The sequence below is a fragment of the Meleagris gallopavo genome, chromosome Z (assembly GCF_000146605.3).
Source record: "Meleagris gallopavo isolate NT-WF06-2002-E0010 breed Aviagen turkey brand Nicholas breeding stock chromosome Z, Turkey_5.1, whole genome shotgun sequence".
Classification (NCBI taxonomy): Eukaryota; Metazoa; Chordata; class Aves; order Galliformes; family Phasianidae; genus Meleagris; species Meleagris gallopavo.
The window spans coordinates 8,011,186-8,025,601 of NC_015041.2; the positions used below are offsets into that span (position 1 = coordinate 8,011,186).

The 14,416-nt window shown below is 55.3% G+C and overlaps 2 protein-coding genes across 3 annotated transcripts in view; both read left to right on the forward strand.

Moving 5' to 3' along the window:
* Positions 1 to 14,416, forward strand: part of LOC100539689 (talin-1) — a 40,356-nt gene that overhangs the window by 23,545 nt on the left and 2,395 nt on the right. The window contains exons 32-66 of the mRNA XM_019610162.2: positions 5 to 236; positions 428 to 594; positions 708 to 836; positions 978 to 1,091; positions 1,449 to 1,562; positions 1,644 to 1,778; positions 1,869 to 1,997; positions 2,097 to 2,199; positions 2,277 to 2,485; positions 2,572 to 2,691; positions 2,831 to 3,028; positions 3,255 to 3,394; positions 3,739 to 3,832; positions 3,980 to 4,069; positions 4,266 to 4,388; positions 4,493 to 4,636; positions 4,744 to 4,905; positions 4,997 to 5,137; positions 5,242 to 5,423; positions 5,769 to 5,901; positions 6,249 to 6,350; positions 6,480 to 6,650; positions 6,802 to 6,951; positions 7,282 to 7,383; positions 7,542 to 7,661; positions 7,777 to 7,923; positions 8,790 to 8,956; positions 9,236 to 9,419; positions 9,687 to 9,812; positions 10,103 to 10,219; positions 10,299 to 10,484; positions 10,593 to 10,700; positions 13,900 to 14,005; positions 14,133 to 14,257; positions 14,355 to 14,414. Of these exons, the coding sequence (XP_019465707.1) occupies positions 5 to 236; positions 428 to 594; positions 708 to 836; positions 978 to 1,091; positions 1,449 to 1,562; positions 1,644 to 1,778; positions 1,869 to 1,997; positions 2,097 to 2,199; positions 2,277 to 2,485; positions 2,572 to 2,691; positions 2,831 to 3,028; positions 3,255 to 3,394; positions 3,739 to 3,832; positions 3,980 to 4,069; positions 4,266 to 4,388; positions 4,493 to 4,636; positions 4,744 to 4,905; positions 4,997 to 5,137; positions 5,242 to 5,423; positions 5,769 to 5,901; positions 6,249 to 6,350; positions 6,480 to 6,650; positions 6,802 to 6,951; positions 7,282 to 7,383; positions 7,542 to 7,661; positions 7,777 to 7,923; positions 8,790 to 8,956; positions 9,236 to 9,419; positions 9,687 to 9,812; positions 10,103 to 10,219; positions 10,299 to 10,484; positions 10,593 to 10,700; positions 13,900 to 14,005; positions 14,133 to 14,257; positions 14,355 to 14,414 (4,830 nt within the window). The remainder of the gene's footprint in view (positions 1 to 4; positions 237 to 427; positions 595 to 707; positions 837 to 977; positions 1,092 to 1,448; positions 1,563 to 1,643; positions 1,779 to 1,868; positions 1,998 to 2,096; positions 2,200 to 2,276; positions 2,486 to 2,571; positions 2,692 to 2,830; positions 3,029 to 3,254; positions 3,395 to 3,738; positions 3,833 to 3,979; positions 4,070 to 4,265; positions 4,389 to 4,492; positions 4,637 to 4,743; positions 4,906 to 4,996; positions 5,138 to 5,241; positions 5,424 to 5,768; positions 5,902 to 6,248; positions 6,351 to 6,479; positions 6,651 to 6,801; positions 6,952 to 7,281; positions 7,384 to 7,541; positions 7,662 to 7,776; positions 7,924 to 8,789; positions 8,957 to 9,235; positions 9,420 to 9,686; positions 9,813 to 10,102; positions 10,220 to 10,298; positions 10,485 to 10,592; positions 10,701 to 13,899; positions 14,006 to 14,132; positions 14,258 to 14,354; positions 14,415 to 14,416) is intronic.
* LOC100539846 (tropomyosin alpha-4 chain-like) overlaps positions 1 to 14,416 on the forward strand; it is a 38,372-nt gene that overhangs the window by 15,324 nt on the left and 8,632 nt on the right. The gene's annotated exons all lie outside the window — the stretch shown is intronic.

Below are 14,416 nucleotides of genomic sequence, written 5' to 3' on the forward strand. Positions count from 1 at the left end.
GCTGGTAGCCAAGTCGGCAGAGGGCTGTGTGGAGGCCTCTAAGGCAGCCACCAATGATGACCAACTGCTGAAGCAGGTGGGGGTGGCAGCCACTGCCGTCACCCAGGCCCTCAATGACCTGCTGCAGCACATCAAGCAGCACGCCACGGGTGGGCAGCCCATCGGGCGCTACGACCAGGCCACTGACACCATCCTGAACGTTACTGAGAACATATTCAGCTCCATGGGCGATGCAGGTAAGAGTGAGTGGCTGTGGCACCTGGGAATGGTGGGCTTGAGAGGCACGGTGAGATGAAGCAGGCTCTGGAGTCATGCTTTGTTGGGGGCTCATGCTTGGAACTTGCCCCAAGATGGGGGGCTGGTGCAGCAAAGCAGCGAATCGATGATTCTCAGGACTTGCTGACAGCCACCCTTCCTTCCTTCCTAGGGGAAATGGTGCGCCAGGCTCGTATTCTGGCCCAGGCCACCTCCGATCTCGTTAATGCTATTAAAGCTGACGCAGAGGGAGAGACTGACCTGGAGAATTCACGCAAGCTGCTGAGTGCAGCCAAAATCCTGGCTGATGCCACCGCCAAGATGGTGGAGGCTGCAAAGGTTGGTGGCAGGCGGGAGGAGCCGCTGGAGGCAGGGGCATAGCACAGCGACCTCTGGCAGGATGACAGGGGAACTGAGGGTCATGCCGGGTACGACGGCTCTGCTTTCTCCAGGGGGCTGCCGCCCATCCCGACAGCGAGGAGCAGCAGCAGCGGCTGCGGGAGGCAGCAGAAGGGCTGCGCATGGCCACCAACGCTGCAGCTCAGAACGCCATCAAGAAGAAGTTGGTGCACAAGCTGGAGGTGAGGCTGCGGTTTGGACTGCAGAGGGCAAAGAGGGACGGTGTTTTGAACAGAAGTGTACTGGGGAGCGGGACCTCGGTCTGTGGCACAGGGCTCCTGTGCTGGGCTGCCCAAATCTGACTCCCGCTTTTCCCCTGGTAGCACGCGGCCAAGCAGGCAGCCGCCTCCGCCACCCAGACCATCGCCGCCGCACAGCATGCCGCTGCCTCCAACAAGAACCCTGCTGCACAACAGCAGCTGGTGCAGAGCTGCAAGGTGAGGGACTTGGGGGACACAGGCTGAGTGTCAGTGGGCCGCTAGGCAAAACAGCGAGAAAAGCTGCTGTGAGAAAGGGACCTGAAAGCCCACCCAGCTCCAACCCCCACCATATCAGGCTGCCCAGAGCCCCATCGAACCCAGTCTTATGCATTTCCAGGGATGGGGCATCTACATCTACTCTTTGTCCCATCACCGCACTCCCTGATAAAGTCACCAGTGGTCAGATCTTTGCATGGATGAGCTGCCAGTGCTGAGGAGGGGAGCTCCTGCCCTCAGAGCGTGAGCAGCTGCAGCCATCGGGGTGCCCACACACTCCATGTCTCCTGCAGTGACCCTGCTCTCTCTTGTTCATAGGTGGTGGCAGATCAGATCCCCATGCTGGTGCAGGGCGTGCGAGGAAGCCAGTCGCAGCCAGACAGCCCCAGCGCCCAGCTGGCTCTCATCGCCGCCAGCCAGAACTTCCTGCAGGTACCAGCAAACCTGCCGCTGGATGCAGGCAGCAAGACAACTATGTGCCATGCCATGTCTCACTCTTTTCTTTTTTGACAGCCCGGTGGGAAGATGGTTGCCGCAGCTAAGGCCACTGTGCCCACCATCACTGACCAGGCCTCAGCCATGCAGCTCAGCCAGTGCGCCAAGAACCTGGCCGCAGCCCTGGCTGAGCTCCGCACAGCTGCACAGAAGGTGAGGGGCTGGCGGAGGGCAGGCGGGCAGGATGGCCCTCTATGTGGGCTGAGCTCTGTGTAATGCTGTCCGTCCTTCCACCTGCTGCAGGCGCAGGAGGCCTGTGGGCCCCTGGAGATCGACTCAGCACTGGGCCTGGTGCAGAGCTTGGAGAGGGACCTGAAGGAGGCCAAGGCGGCCGCCAGGGATGGCAAGCTGAAGCCTCTGCCGGGAGAGACGGTGAGGGCACGCGGGGTGATGGACACGGAGGCCTGGGTGAGGCCAAACCCCTCTGCGTGGGTCACAGGGCAGAACCCCTCCATGTTGTTTGCCCTGTAGATGGAGAAGTGTGCGCAGGACCTGGGGAACAGCACCAAGGCCGTCACCTCTGCCATCGCTCACCTCCTGGGCGAGGTAGCCCAGGGCAATGAGAACTACACAGGTACCAGCCCTCGGCCCCCAGCCAGGCTGCAGCATGTGGCCAGGCCCTCACTGACTGACCGCTTTCCTCTATGGCAGGCATCGCTGCCCGGGAGGTGGCCCAGGCCCTGCGCTCACTCAGCCAGGCTGCCCGCGGTGTGGCGGCCAACAGCTCAGACCCTCAGGTGCAGGGCGCCATGCTGGAGTGCGCTAGCGATGTGATGGATAAGGCCAACAACCTCATCGAGGAGGCACGGAAAGCCGTGGCCAAGCCTGGGGACCCTGACAGCCAGCAGCGCTTGGTGCAGGTGGGTCTGGGCCCCTGGATGGCTGTGGGATGAGGGCGGGCCACCAGGGATGGCTGCTGAACAGGCTCTGTTCATATCTTCTGCAGGTGGCCAAGGCGGTGTCACAGGCTCTGAATCGCTGTGTGAACTGCCTGCCTGGGCAGCGGGATGTGGATGCTGCCATCCGCATGGTGGGAGAGGCCAGCAAGAGGCTGCTCTCAGATTCGGTGAGCTCAGTCTGGGGCTAAAGGGAACCGGGAAGTGTCGAGGTGGGCACTGCTGGATGCTCTCCCTGCTGTTGGGTGTGGAATGCCCATCCAGCTGCCACCACCTCACCGCAGCTCCTGACACCCTCTTTGCCTCCAGTTCCCTCCCAGCAACAAGACCTTCCAGGAGGCGCAGAGCCAGCTGAACCGGGCGGCTGCAGGGCTCAACCAGTCTGCCAACGAGCTGGTGCAAGCGTCACGCGGCACACCTCAGGACCTGGCCAAATCCTCTGGCAAATTTGGACAGGACTTCAATGAGTTCCTGCAAGCAGGAGTGGAAATGGCCAGCCTGTCTCCGGTGAGTGCAAACACCCATTTGGAGAGCCCAAGACTGGGTAAAATGGCAGTAGAGGAGTAGGAAGAGGCTAGGGTTGGTTCAGCAAATTCACCAGATCCTTGCTGCTGCCAGCTGGCAGACAAAGTAAACAAAGGGGTCTGACACAGCCTGGAAAGCACCAAAGAGATTGAGGGTGGGCACAGAGCTTGGGAACCTGCTGTTGGTGACTCTTACTGGTTCTCTGCAGAACAAAGAAGACCAGGCGCAGGTGGTGTCAAACCTGAAGAGCATCTCCATGTCCTCCAGCAAGCTGCTGCTGGCAGCAAAGGCGCTTTCTGCTGACCCCACAGCCCCCAACCTCAAGAGTCAACTGGCAGCAGCAGCACGGTAGGAAGAACTGCTTGCAGTGCATGGGGAAAGGTGGTTAAATGCCAAGGGCTGGGCTGGGCTGCAGATGGCTCAGTTTAGGCCAGGTGTTTGCCTCTGTGAGAATCAGCTTGTTACGAGGCTGCCCTAAGCCCATTTGTCTAATATAATCCTAAACTGGCTGCTGTTGCAGTCTATGAAAAGAGATAGACCCTGGGCTGACAAGACGGTCTCATAACCAAAACGTCTGTCCATTTCCTGTACCAAGATGTCCCCCAAAACCAAGTTAAAGTGTTTGCAATAGTGATGGCTCTGGGTGGTGAAGCTAATACTGATCCATGTGTGCCTCTCTCCTGTCCTGGCAGGGCCGTGACTGACAGCATTAACCAGCTGATCACCATGTGCACCCAGCAGGCACCAGGCCAGAAGGAGTGCGACAATGCTCTGAGGGAACTGGAGGTGAGAAGCAGCAACTTGGTGACCCAGGCCCTCCTCTGTTTGGGGTTGGCTGGATGCTGAGATATCTGGCAGGGGGAGAGGAGCTACAGCTACAGAGTGGGATGTAGGGAATGCACTTCCCTTTATGTGGCATCTCTGTCTTTATAGACGGTGAAGGAGCTGTTGGAGAACCCCACCCAGACTGTCAATGACATGTCCTACTTCAGTTGCCTGGATAGTGTCATGGAGAACTCCAAGGTGAGCCAGGAGCAGAGCAAAGAATGGAGGTTGGGGAAGGATGGGGAGATTTGGGGAAGTATGTGAGGGTAAATGTGGCAAAGGGAAAGAAGCTTCCTCCCTCACTTCTCATTTGGTGGATCTTGGTGAGCTCTGAATCTGGAGCACTCAGTGCAAACAGGAGGTGGTCTCTAGCTGGTGGCTTTGTATCCTTCAGGTGCTGGGTGAGTCCATGGCTGGCATCTCCCAGAATGCAAAGAACAGCAAGCTGCCCGAGTTTGGAGAGTCCATCAGCGCAGCCTCCAAAGCTCTCTGCGGGCTCACGGAAGCAGCAGCCCAGGTGAGATACACTCATTCCCAGCCTCACGTATCACTCCTGGGGCTGGGAACTATCGCTTGCCTCTGTTCCCATGCAATCCCTCATTGTATCTCTCATGTTCACAGGCTGCCTACTTGGTGGGAGTTTCTGATCCCAACAGCCAGGCTGGACAGCAGGGCTTGGTAGACCCCACTCAGTTTGCCAGAGCTAACCAGGCCATCCAGATGGCCTGCCAGAACCTGGTGGATCCTGCCTGCACACAGTCTCAGGTGAGTAGGAGGTGGGCTGCTGTGGTGGGCATTTTTTTGTCTAAAAGGGAGTGTTGAAGAAATGGGGAGATGCTATGGGTCCTGCCTCACTCTACTCTTCTATACAGGTGCTGTCAGCAGCCACCATTGTGGCAAAGCATACCTCAGCCCTGTGCAACACCTGCCGCCTGGCCTCCTCCCGCACCGCCAACCCTGTCGCCAAGCGGCAGTTCGTCCAGTCAGCTAAGGAGGTGGCCAACAGCACAGCGAACCTGGTGAAGACTATCAAGGTGTGGTTCCTGTTGGGGCAGTATGGGTAGGGTATAGGGTTTTAGGGTATGCTCAGGGCTAGATAACTGCTCGCTCTCTTCTGCACACCAGGCCCTGGATGGTGCCTTCAATGAGGAGAACCGGGAGCGGTGCCGCGCAGCCACAGCTCCTCTCATAGAGGCTGTGGACAACCTGACAGCCTTTGCCTCCAATCCAGAGTTTGCCACTGTTCCTGCCCAGATCAGCCCTGAGGTGGGGTGTTACTGGGACTGGGAGGGGTGGCTTGGCTATGGTGGGAACTGCTGCCCACGCATGCCAGTCCATCTGTTTCACAAGGCCACCGCCTTCCCGCACAGGGACGCAGAGCCATGGAGCCCATTGTCATATCTGCCAAGACGATGCTGGAGAGCTCTGCTGGCCTCATTCAGACTGCCCGTTCCCTGGCTGTCAACCCCAAGGACCCACCACAGTGGTCGGTGCTGGCTGGCCACTCTCGGACTGTCTCAGACTCCATCAAGAAACTCATCACGAACATGAGGTGAGAGTGGACTGGAACATCTCAGCCAATCTGGTTTGTGTGGCTAGGGCCCCTTTGCACTGACCAGTATTGGGTGCACTTTCAAGCAGGCTGGGAATATTTTGGCACATCTTGCTTTTGTTCTCCTTGGCTGTTGCCATGGGGAAGCAAGGAAGGTGTTGTTCCTCTTGCCCCTATTGCAGCACTGAAAAGTGTTGAGGTGTCATGTGGTGCAGCTACAGTCCCTGGCTCCAACACCAAGTTGCTTGGTGAAAGGGGTCCTGCCCATTTCCAGCACCAGTAGAGGTTTGTGGTAAAGTGATGGCATGGCAAGCCTTGCACGGTGCTGATATGTCTGTTATACAGGGACAAAGCTCCTGGACAGCGGGAGTGTGATGAGGCCATTGAGGTCCTGAACAGATGCATGCGGGAGGTGGACCAGGCCTCCCTTGCAGCCATCAGCCAGCAGCTGGCCCCCCGAGAAGGTATCTCCCAGGAGGTAAGTGAGGAACATGCTCCCAGGGCCAGGATCTTACCCTGGAATCCCTCTGCCCTCACAAAGGGCTTCTGTAGCCCTTCTTGTATCTTTAGCAGGAGTCCTAAATCCACCTAGCTAAGTGCTTGGCAGAACAGCCTAGCTTCAAGCTGTGTGTTCCTGCTGCCTGTTTGGTTCAGTGGGACGGAGCAGGGCTGTCTCGTCAGGCCACCCCTGCACTCAGATCTGATTTAGCAGTGCAGCCAGCACCTTGGTGTCCTGCTTACCTCAGACAGGTTAATTCCTTCTCACCAGAGCTTGGTGAGAGCAACTCTGCTGCAGTTTCATGCAAGGTACTCTCTTCACAACAGGCTTTGCATAACCAGATGATCACGGCTGTTCAGGAGATCAACAACCTGATAGAACCTGTGGCCAGTGCAGCACGGGCTGAAGCCTCACAGCTGGGACACAAGGTAATGGAAGGGCAGGGATGGGGAGCTTGTGATCAGGCACCAAATGTGTGTCAAGCGGTTTGCGCCATGAGGAGAGGCTCAGGCTAGTGGGTGCTAGGACCTGCCAGCACTGACTCTGCTTTTCCCTAGGTGTCCCAGATGGCTCAGTACTTCGAGCCACTCATTTTGGCAGCTATCGGTGCTGCCTCCAAAACACCCAACCACCAGCAGCAGATGAACCTCCTGGACCAGACCAAAACTCTGGCTGAGTCTGCCCTGCAGATGCTGTACACAGCCAAGGAGGCTGGTGGGAACCCCAAGGTGAGCAGGAGGTGGACATGTTGACACCATGAGCTTTGGATATGTGTCATGTATCATATGTGCATGCCTGACACCAAAACTCAGGACAAGCATGTGGTGTCTGCATTGGAGTGAAGTAACTTCATTCTCTCACTCTGTCTTGTCCTTGCAGCAAGCTGCCCACACACAGGAGGCTCTGGAGGAGGCCGTGCAGATGATGAAGGAGGCAGTGGAGGATCTGACCACCACGCTCAATGAGGCAGCCAGCGCTGCAGGCGTTGTTGGGGGCATGGTGGACTCCATCACCCAAGCCATCAACCAGGTGAAGGGAACACAGAGAGGGCTGTGAGAGAGGAGGAGTCAGATTCAAACTCTGTGTGACACTTTGTCATTTCTCGTCTTCCTTGGGATGCTGCCAAGGAAGTCCTGCTTGAGGAGTGGTAAACACGGGTACTGTGCCTAGGCAGCCAAGGAGGCAGGGAGAGATGCTGGAAGTTGTTCAGATCTTCCCCTGAGGGAGCTCTGGGGGGATAGTCTATGGGAGGAGCATCTGGAGCCCTTGTGGGAAGCACAAATCTCCTACCCTGCTGTAGTCAAGGAGCGCCTCTGGGCTGGGGCTGGAACCAAACTCTCCTGAAATATTTTCTTGCAGCTGGATGAGGGACCAATGGGTGAGCCAGAGGGGACATTTGTGGACTACCAGACCACAATGGTGAAGACAGCCAAGGCTATTGCGGTGACTGTGCAGGAGATGGTGCGTACAGGGCCTAGTCTCTGCTCTCCTATTCACCCCTGCTTGAGGCAGGAAGCAGACAGTGGTGCTGTGGTCTCACCCAGGCAAGGCAACTGCCACTGGTGCTTGCCTGTCCTACTACAGGGCCCATCTGAGTTCTGCCCTTCTTCTATTGGCAGGTCACCAAATCCACCACCAACCCAGATGAGTTGGGCATACTGGCCAACCAGCTTACTAATGACTACGGGCAGCTGGCACAACAGGCCAAGCCAGCTGCGCTCACTGCTGAAAATGAGGAGGTAAGATGTTTGGCCTGGAGGATTGGATGCATTGGATGATTGGCATTTCCCATTAGGTGTATTGGGTGTAAAGCTAATGCCCTTCAGGCTCTCTTATGCAAATGTTTGCCTGCAGATTGGCTCCCACATCAAGCGCCGGGTACAGGAGCTCGGCCATGGCTGTGCTGCCCTGGTGACCAAGGCCGGAGCCTTGCAATGTAGCCCCAGTGATGCCTACACCAAGAAGGAGCTGATAGAGAGTGCACGCAAGGTCTCTGAGAAGGTGAGCAGCCCTGAGGGTCTCAGAGCATGTAATAGGAGGGGGAGGAGTGCTGGGTTGAACCTCATGTCCTATGGCCACCAATCTGGTTTCTCTGGTGGTCGTCCTGGACTCTGTCTGCTCTTGGCCATGCTTGCTCTGGCACAACTGGGGTGGAGGAGCAACCCCAGTTCCCTCCTGACACCGTACCAACTTGTGCTGTGATTGGAGAGTGCAACAGCTAGGTGCTCACTGCTGAAGAGCTGAGCTGCCAAGAAGTATTGATCACACCCTCATGGCAGCTCAGGGCTCTGAAAAACCTGCCCTTATAGAAATATGTGTAGCATTCGCTGCATTTCTAATGAGCTTGCAACTCACTTTGGGTGATTGATCTCCTCTGCACCTTCTACTGGCATGGTGGAAAACCTTGTCCATTTAAAGCACACTGGTTAATAACAGATGCAAACGTGGGTTAAAAATGTAGAGCTGAAGTACTTGTAAGCAAGATTACAAAAACAAACACTGGTTTGTACTGTCTGGCGCATACCACCATGCTCAGGACCCCCTGCAGATTCTTCCTTTCCAAGTTTACTTTTCACCAGGAAAATTACTGTTTTGAGAGTGCTTGGCAGAGTGAAGGATTTGGATTTAGCACTTACAGAAGGAATGAGCTGTAATGTGTAATAAGCTGCACGCCTCACTTGTTTGGAGAGTAACAGAGTCCAGTGGTACTTGCAATCCTAGAAGTGAGAGATATGAGATAAAAATTACTGGATGCTAAGAAGGGATGTTGTATCATTTAATTCCTGATTCCCTCCCTTGATTTAAAGAGGTGCTTGGTGGGGGCTGCATGTGTCTGTCTCTCCAGTCAACCTACTTGTACCCCACAGGTGTCCCATGTGCTGGCAGCCCTGCAGGCTGGGAACCGTGGGACTCAAGCCTGTATCACTGCAGCCAGTGCTGTCTCTGGCATCATTGCTGACCTCGACACCACCATCATGTTTGCCACAGCAGGAACTCTCAATCGGGAGAACTCTGAAACCTTTGCTGACCACAGGTAACAGGGCCGAGTAATAGGACACTTTGCTCAGCTGGAGGTGAAGGGGTCAGGCTCTGTCCTGCTATCTCACATCTTCGTAAGCTGTGGGCCAGCCCCAGGGAGATCTGCAAATTCATGCTGGCTCTGTTTTCACACCCAGCACGTACAGATGGAAGGCAGGAAGCAAGGAATATGTGCACATGCAGAGGGACAAACACCTGCATGTCATTCTTGAGCACCTTGTGCAAGCACACCTCTGCAGCACTGCCTTCTCTCTGACACTCTTCTTCTCCCCAGGGAGGGCATTTTGAAGACAGCCAAGGCATTGGTGGAGGACACCAAGGTGCTGGTGCAGAACGCCACCGCCAGCCAGGAGAAGCTAGCCCAGGCTGCCCAGTCCTCTGTGTCCACCATCACCCGCCTGGCCGAGGTGGTGAAGCTGGGTGCTGCCAGCCTGGGATCTGAAGACCCAGAGACTCAGGTAGGATGGAGCATTTGGGATGTGAATGGAGTGAATGGAGGGTGCTCATACCTTGCAGGAAGAGAATGGAGCTGAGGGTGTATGGTTTGGGCTGGACTCCACGTGTTCTAAAGAGGGTTGACTGGGCCTTGACCCTAGTTGGCCACTCTAGCTGAGCTAAACTCCATGTATATGGTGTATCCTACAGTGCCCATGTTTTTTATCACTGGGATGCACCACCCCAGCTAGAGTGTGACCAAGCCCTGACCCCAACCTTGCTTTCCTTAGGTGGTTCTGATCAATGCTGTGAAGGATGTGGCCAAAGCGCTTGGGGACCTGATCGGTGCCACCAAAGCAGCTGCTGGCAAAGCTGGGGACGATCCTGCTGTCTATCAGCTGAAGAACTCTGCCAAGGTCTGCAATGGAGAAGAGAAGTTGGGGCAGGAGGGCTGGAGAAAGTGCTGGGGACTTCTGTGCATGTCTAGGGGCACTGGGACAATTGTGAGGCAACTGGAACAAGGGCACAGAGAGACATGTGAAAAGTGGGGCACAGCACACACGAATTGGTGAGAGATCAAAATGAAGTGGTGTGAGTGGAGTTTGGGGAAGGGACAGTTTTGCACCAAACCATGAGGGAGAGGTGGTGCTGGCAGCATCCTAGAGCTTTTGCAGGGCTTTACCTGGCTCTGTTCTCCCTTCCACAGGTGATGGTCACCAACGTCACTTCCTTGCTGAAGACAGTGAAGGCTGTTGAGGATGAGGCCACAAAGGGGACACGAGCACTGGAGGCCACAATAGAGCATATCCGCCAAGAACTGGCGGTGAGCACCACTGCAGTGTCACAGCTGACACCCTGCCCACCCACTGCCCCATGCCTCACTCCTGCCTTTCTCCTTGCAGGTCTTCTCCTCCCCAGTGCCTCCTGCCCAGGTCTCAACCCCAGAGGACTTCATCCGAATGACAAAAGGCATCACGATGGCCACAGCCAAAGCTGTGGCTGCTGGTAACTCATGTCGGCAGGAGGATGTCATCGCTACTGCCAACCTGAGCCGCCGTGCCATTGCCGACATGCTGCGCTCCTGCAAGGTGCTGCATGGGTGGGCGGTGGACGTGGGGCTGACACAGGGCTGGGGGGACCCTGGCCTGAGCCCAAGTGTTCATGTCTGGATGAAAATGTGCAACTCTGGGTTGCAGGAAGCTGCCTACCACCCAGAGGTGAGCACAGATGTGCGGCAGCGGGCGCTGCGCTTCGGCAAGGAGTGTGCTGATGGCTACCTGGAGCTGCTGGAGCATGTGCTGGTGGTGAGTGTCCCCAACACCATGGTTTGCTGAGGCTGCACTTGGTTACCAGGATGCTCCCCAGATCCCCAGCTACCCCTGAGCTCTGTAATTATCCTCACTAGGTATTTTAGCAAGTTTACCCTTACTGCCTGTACTCGAACTGCCCAAAGTGAGTGCAGGGCAAAAGATGGTGTGCAGTGGCTACTGGCACAACAGGTAGCAATGCCTGTTTTTCAGGTCCTGCATAAAAGAGAGACCTGTCCCTACCTTGAGACTGCAGCTATTTGTTGCTGCAGTGCTCTGAGCTAGTGCTGCTGTAATTGCTTTGACCTGAGCTGGACAGTCAGTGTCAAAAAGATTCTTGAGGAGCTGGTGCTGGATTCCTGTCTCATTCCTTGTCCCTACCTAGGTTAGACAGGCAAATGAAAGGTGAGGAGGGATGGGAGTACTGCCTGTAGTTACTTACAGAAGCAGATATCAGAGCCATAAACAGTCATGCAAGAAAAGTATTTGGCTAACAACAGATGGAGATTAACTGGCCATAAACAGATGGAGGCTGGAAATTCGACAACACAGGAACAGAATCCTGAAGCAGCTTCCATTAAAAGTGGTGGGAGGGAGAAACTTCCGCCAGTGTGCAATCAGAACTTGTTAAGCTCACAGAGAAGTGTGAGACAGGCAATGTCTGTGGTGGCAGAAGTGTTGGCTGCAAAGGCCAGCTGCGCCCTATTCATCCAGTCTTCCTCCAGCTTAGTCCGGTCAGGTACTGCTGCTACTGCAGTCCTCTCAGTTGGCTGCTTTAATTAGCTGTCTTACAAAATCAACGTAGCTTACTTGAAGCAAATTAAATCTGGGTTAACCAAGGGATGGAAAGCAAGGATTCAGTGAGGTGCTTCCAGTGGCTTGCATTCTTGGCAAGATTACATAGTGACAGACTTGACCCTGCTGCAGGGATGTGCAGGGTGTGTGCCTTTGGAGCTGCTGATAGCCCTGGACCAGGAGCAAGGAAAAAGAGCAAGCATGGGTCAGTAACGCAGCATGGTTTCACTGGGTTAGTTAAAAGGGACTGATAAATCATGTTCAAATTCACCAGATGTGAAGTGGTGGAGCTCAGGGAAAGTCAAGGAAAGTCAAGCTCCCTGGGGAAGAGAATTGCCAGCACTGGCAGAACTAAAAGGAGGAAGGCAGGAGCTAAGGGCAAGAAATTGAAGAGAGACAGGGGAAATCAGGGGATGGTTGGTTGTGCTTGAAGGAGGTAACAACCAGGATACAATTCCAAGAGGAGCAGTGAGTTTTGCATGTTCTAGATCAAATGTCTTTCTGGAAGATGCTGTAGCCACACATAAGACATCACAGCCAAGACTGACATACTAGATGAAATTCTCTGGCTGACCTGTTGTTCACAGACGATTGGGCATTGACATACTGTGGCAGTGTCCAAGGTCAGTCTACTTGCAGAAGCATGCTATTCCACTGCATTTTGGGTGTAACTTTCCAGCTGCCTTGTGACGTCTCCTGAATATCACACATGCAGTACATTCAGTACTTACCAAAGGTACATCTTGGGAAGGCTATGTCCTCTAGAAAGAGAGCATTTAGTAATTTAAAACATATCAGAAGAGCAGACAACAGACTTAACAGTACGGCATTTTGTCCAGATATGCTCGTGAGGGCAAACCGGCCATTGCTGTATGCTGTCAGCTCAGGAGCTCCTGTGACTTTTCTGAGATTGCCCCACGCAAGTCCAGAATAAGGTCAAAAGCACTCCCAGTCTCAGCAGTGTGCCAATCTGTGTGTGCAGGGTCATGTCGGTGGGAGGGCAGCAGGTTCCTGGAAAGCAGTGAGCAGAAGGCATGCAGAGGTGCTGATGGGGCAGAATGCAGAGCTGGTCCCTTCCCATACAGAAGGGTGTGGAAGGGGAAGTTATGGACAGGATACCGCCTGATACCAACAGAATACAGCAAGACTTGCTGTATGTGTGCTGGGTTGGTCCCTTTGGGAGCCAACGCCTCGCAGAGTGTGAACAGGAGTGGTTGTAGTTCAAGAAACAGAGTTATTTAGCTTGGGATGGAAAACGTGGCTTCCAGCAGAAGAGTAAGCAAGCAGCATATTTCACCAGGGAGGGGAAGGAATTTGAACCTCCTCAGGGATGTGGTATTTTGTAACAATAGGTCTCTGCCACCAATAGCAGAGAAATTCAGGCTGAAAATTGCAATCAGGCAGTTAGGAGCAGGGAGAAGTAAGGTGCTGCTCTGGGCATGGGTGGTCCCTCCAGTCCTGCAGCCTTTGGGTCCGGCCAGCGGAAAATGTGCTGGGGCTGAAATACGAAGTGGTGATGGCAGCTTTCAGGAAGCCTCTGAACCTTCCTTCCCACTTCTCTATCTCACCTCCTTCACCCATTGCCCGTGTGTCTCTCCTGGGGCATTCACTGCCGCCTTCTCTCTCCTCTCCGTCCTCCCGTGCAGCCGGTGAGTAAGGCGACACTTGGTGTGCTTGCCAGTGTCTAACCTCCGCATGAGCCTTGCTGGCAGCGTGTCTGCCTGCCCAGCCCAGCGCTGGGGTGAAGCTGCGTCTGCGTGGTTTGGAGCAGGACCCCGCGGTCCGTGCCTGTACTCACTCCTGCTCGAGCTGACGTGTGGCCTCGGGTGTGGCGTGGTGTGTGCATGCCTGTCCCCCAGAGCACCCTCTTCCGGGTGGCTCCTAGAAAGGGGATGTGTGCCCTGCAGGAGCTGGGACCTTGCTCCACGTCCTCCCTTGCCCAGCTTGTGTTTGCAGATGAGTTTCTAAGGGGGGGACAGCGAGGGAGGGAAGGGTTCTGGAGCTTGGAGTGCTTTGGAGTGGGGAGGAGATCCAAGGGGACAGCCACTGAGTGGTGGAAGGGGTCAAGCTGAGAACCTCAGTGTTGTGCGATGTCCTAGAAGAGCATCCTGTCCCTGTGCAGGAGGAGACCCACCAGAGTTGCTGCAGACAGGATGGCAAACAATGATCGATATGCACATGCAGGGTGGGGACTCCCCCCCTCCTTCTCTAGGGGAAGATCTTAAATGGACCCATGGGACCCTCCTTGCCTTGTGATGGCACTCACAGTAACCTGAAATGAGGGTGTCTGAGCCCCAAAAAGCACGTTTTCCAAGCAGGCAAATTCTGGGGGCAGGGAGCTGCCATATAGGGACCATCCCCTGCTTCAGTTTCCCTAACATGCTCACTCCTGCTCTCGCAGATTCTGCAGAAGCCAACTCATGAGCTGAAGCAGCAGCTGGCTGGGTACTCCAAGCGGGTGGCCAGCTCTGTCACCGAGCTCATCCAGGCAGCCGAGGCCATGAAGGGTGAGTGCCACGGCCACATCCTCCTCTGGGCTGGCACCTGGGGTTCCGCAGCTGATGGGAGGAGGTAGGGTCAATGGGAAATCAAGCTGTGCATGGGTTTAACTTCTCTTGGTTCCTATCTCTGCAGGGACGGAGTGGGTTGACCCAGAAGATCCCACGGTCATTGCTGAGAATGAATTGCTGGGTGCAGCAGCTGCCATCGAGGCTGCAGCCAAGAAGCTGGAGCAGCTGAAACCAAGGGCCAAGCCCAAGGTAGCATGGAGTGCTGAGCCCCACCTCACCTCCCCAGCTCCCTGCCACCTTCCCTGCCCTTCGGTATAGGATTAATGTGCCCATTTTTTGCCTGCAGCAAGCGGATGAGAGCCTGGACTTTGAGGAGCAGATCCTGGAGGCTGCCAAATCCATCGCTGC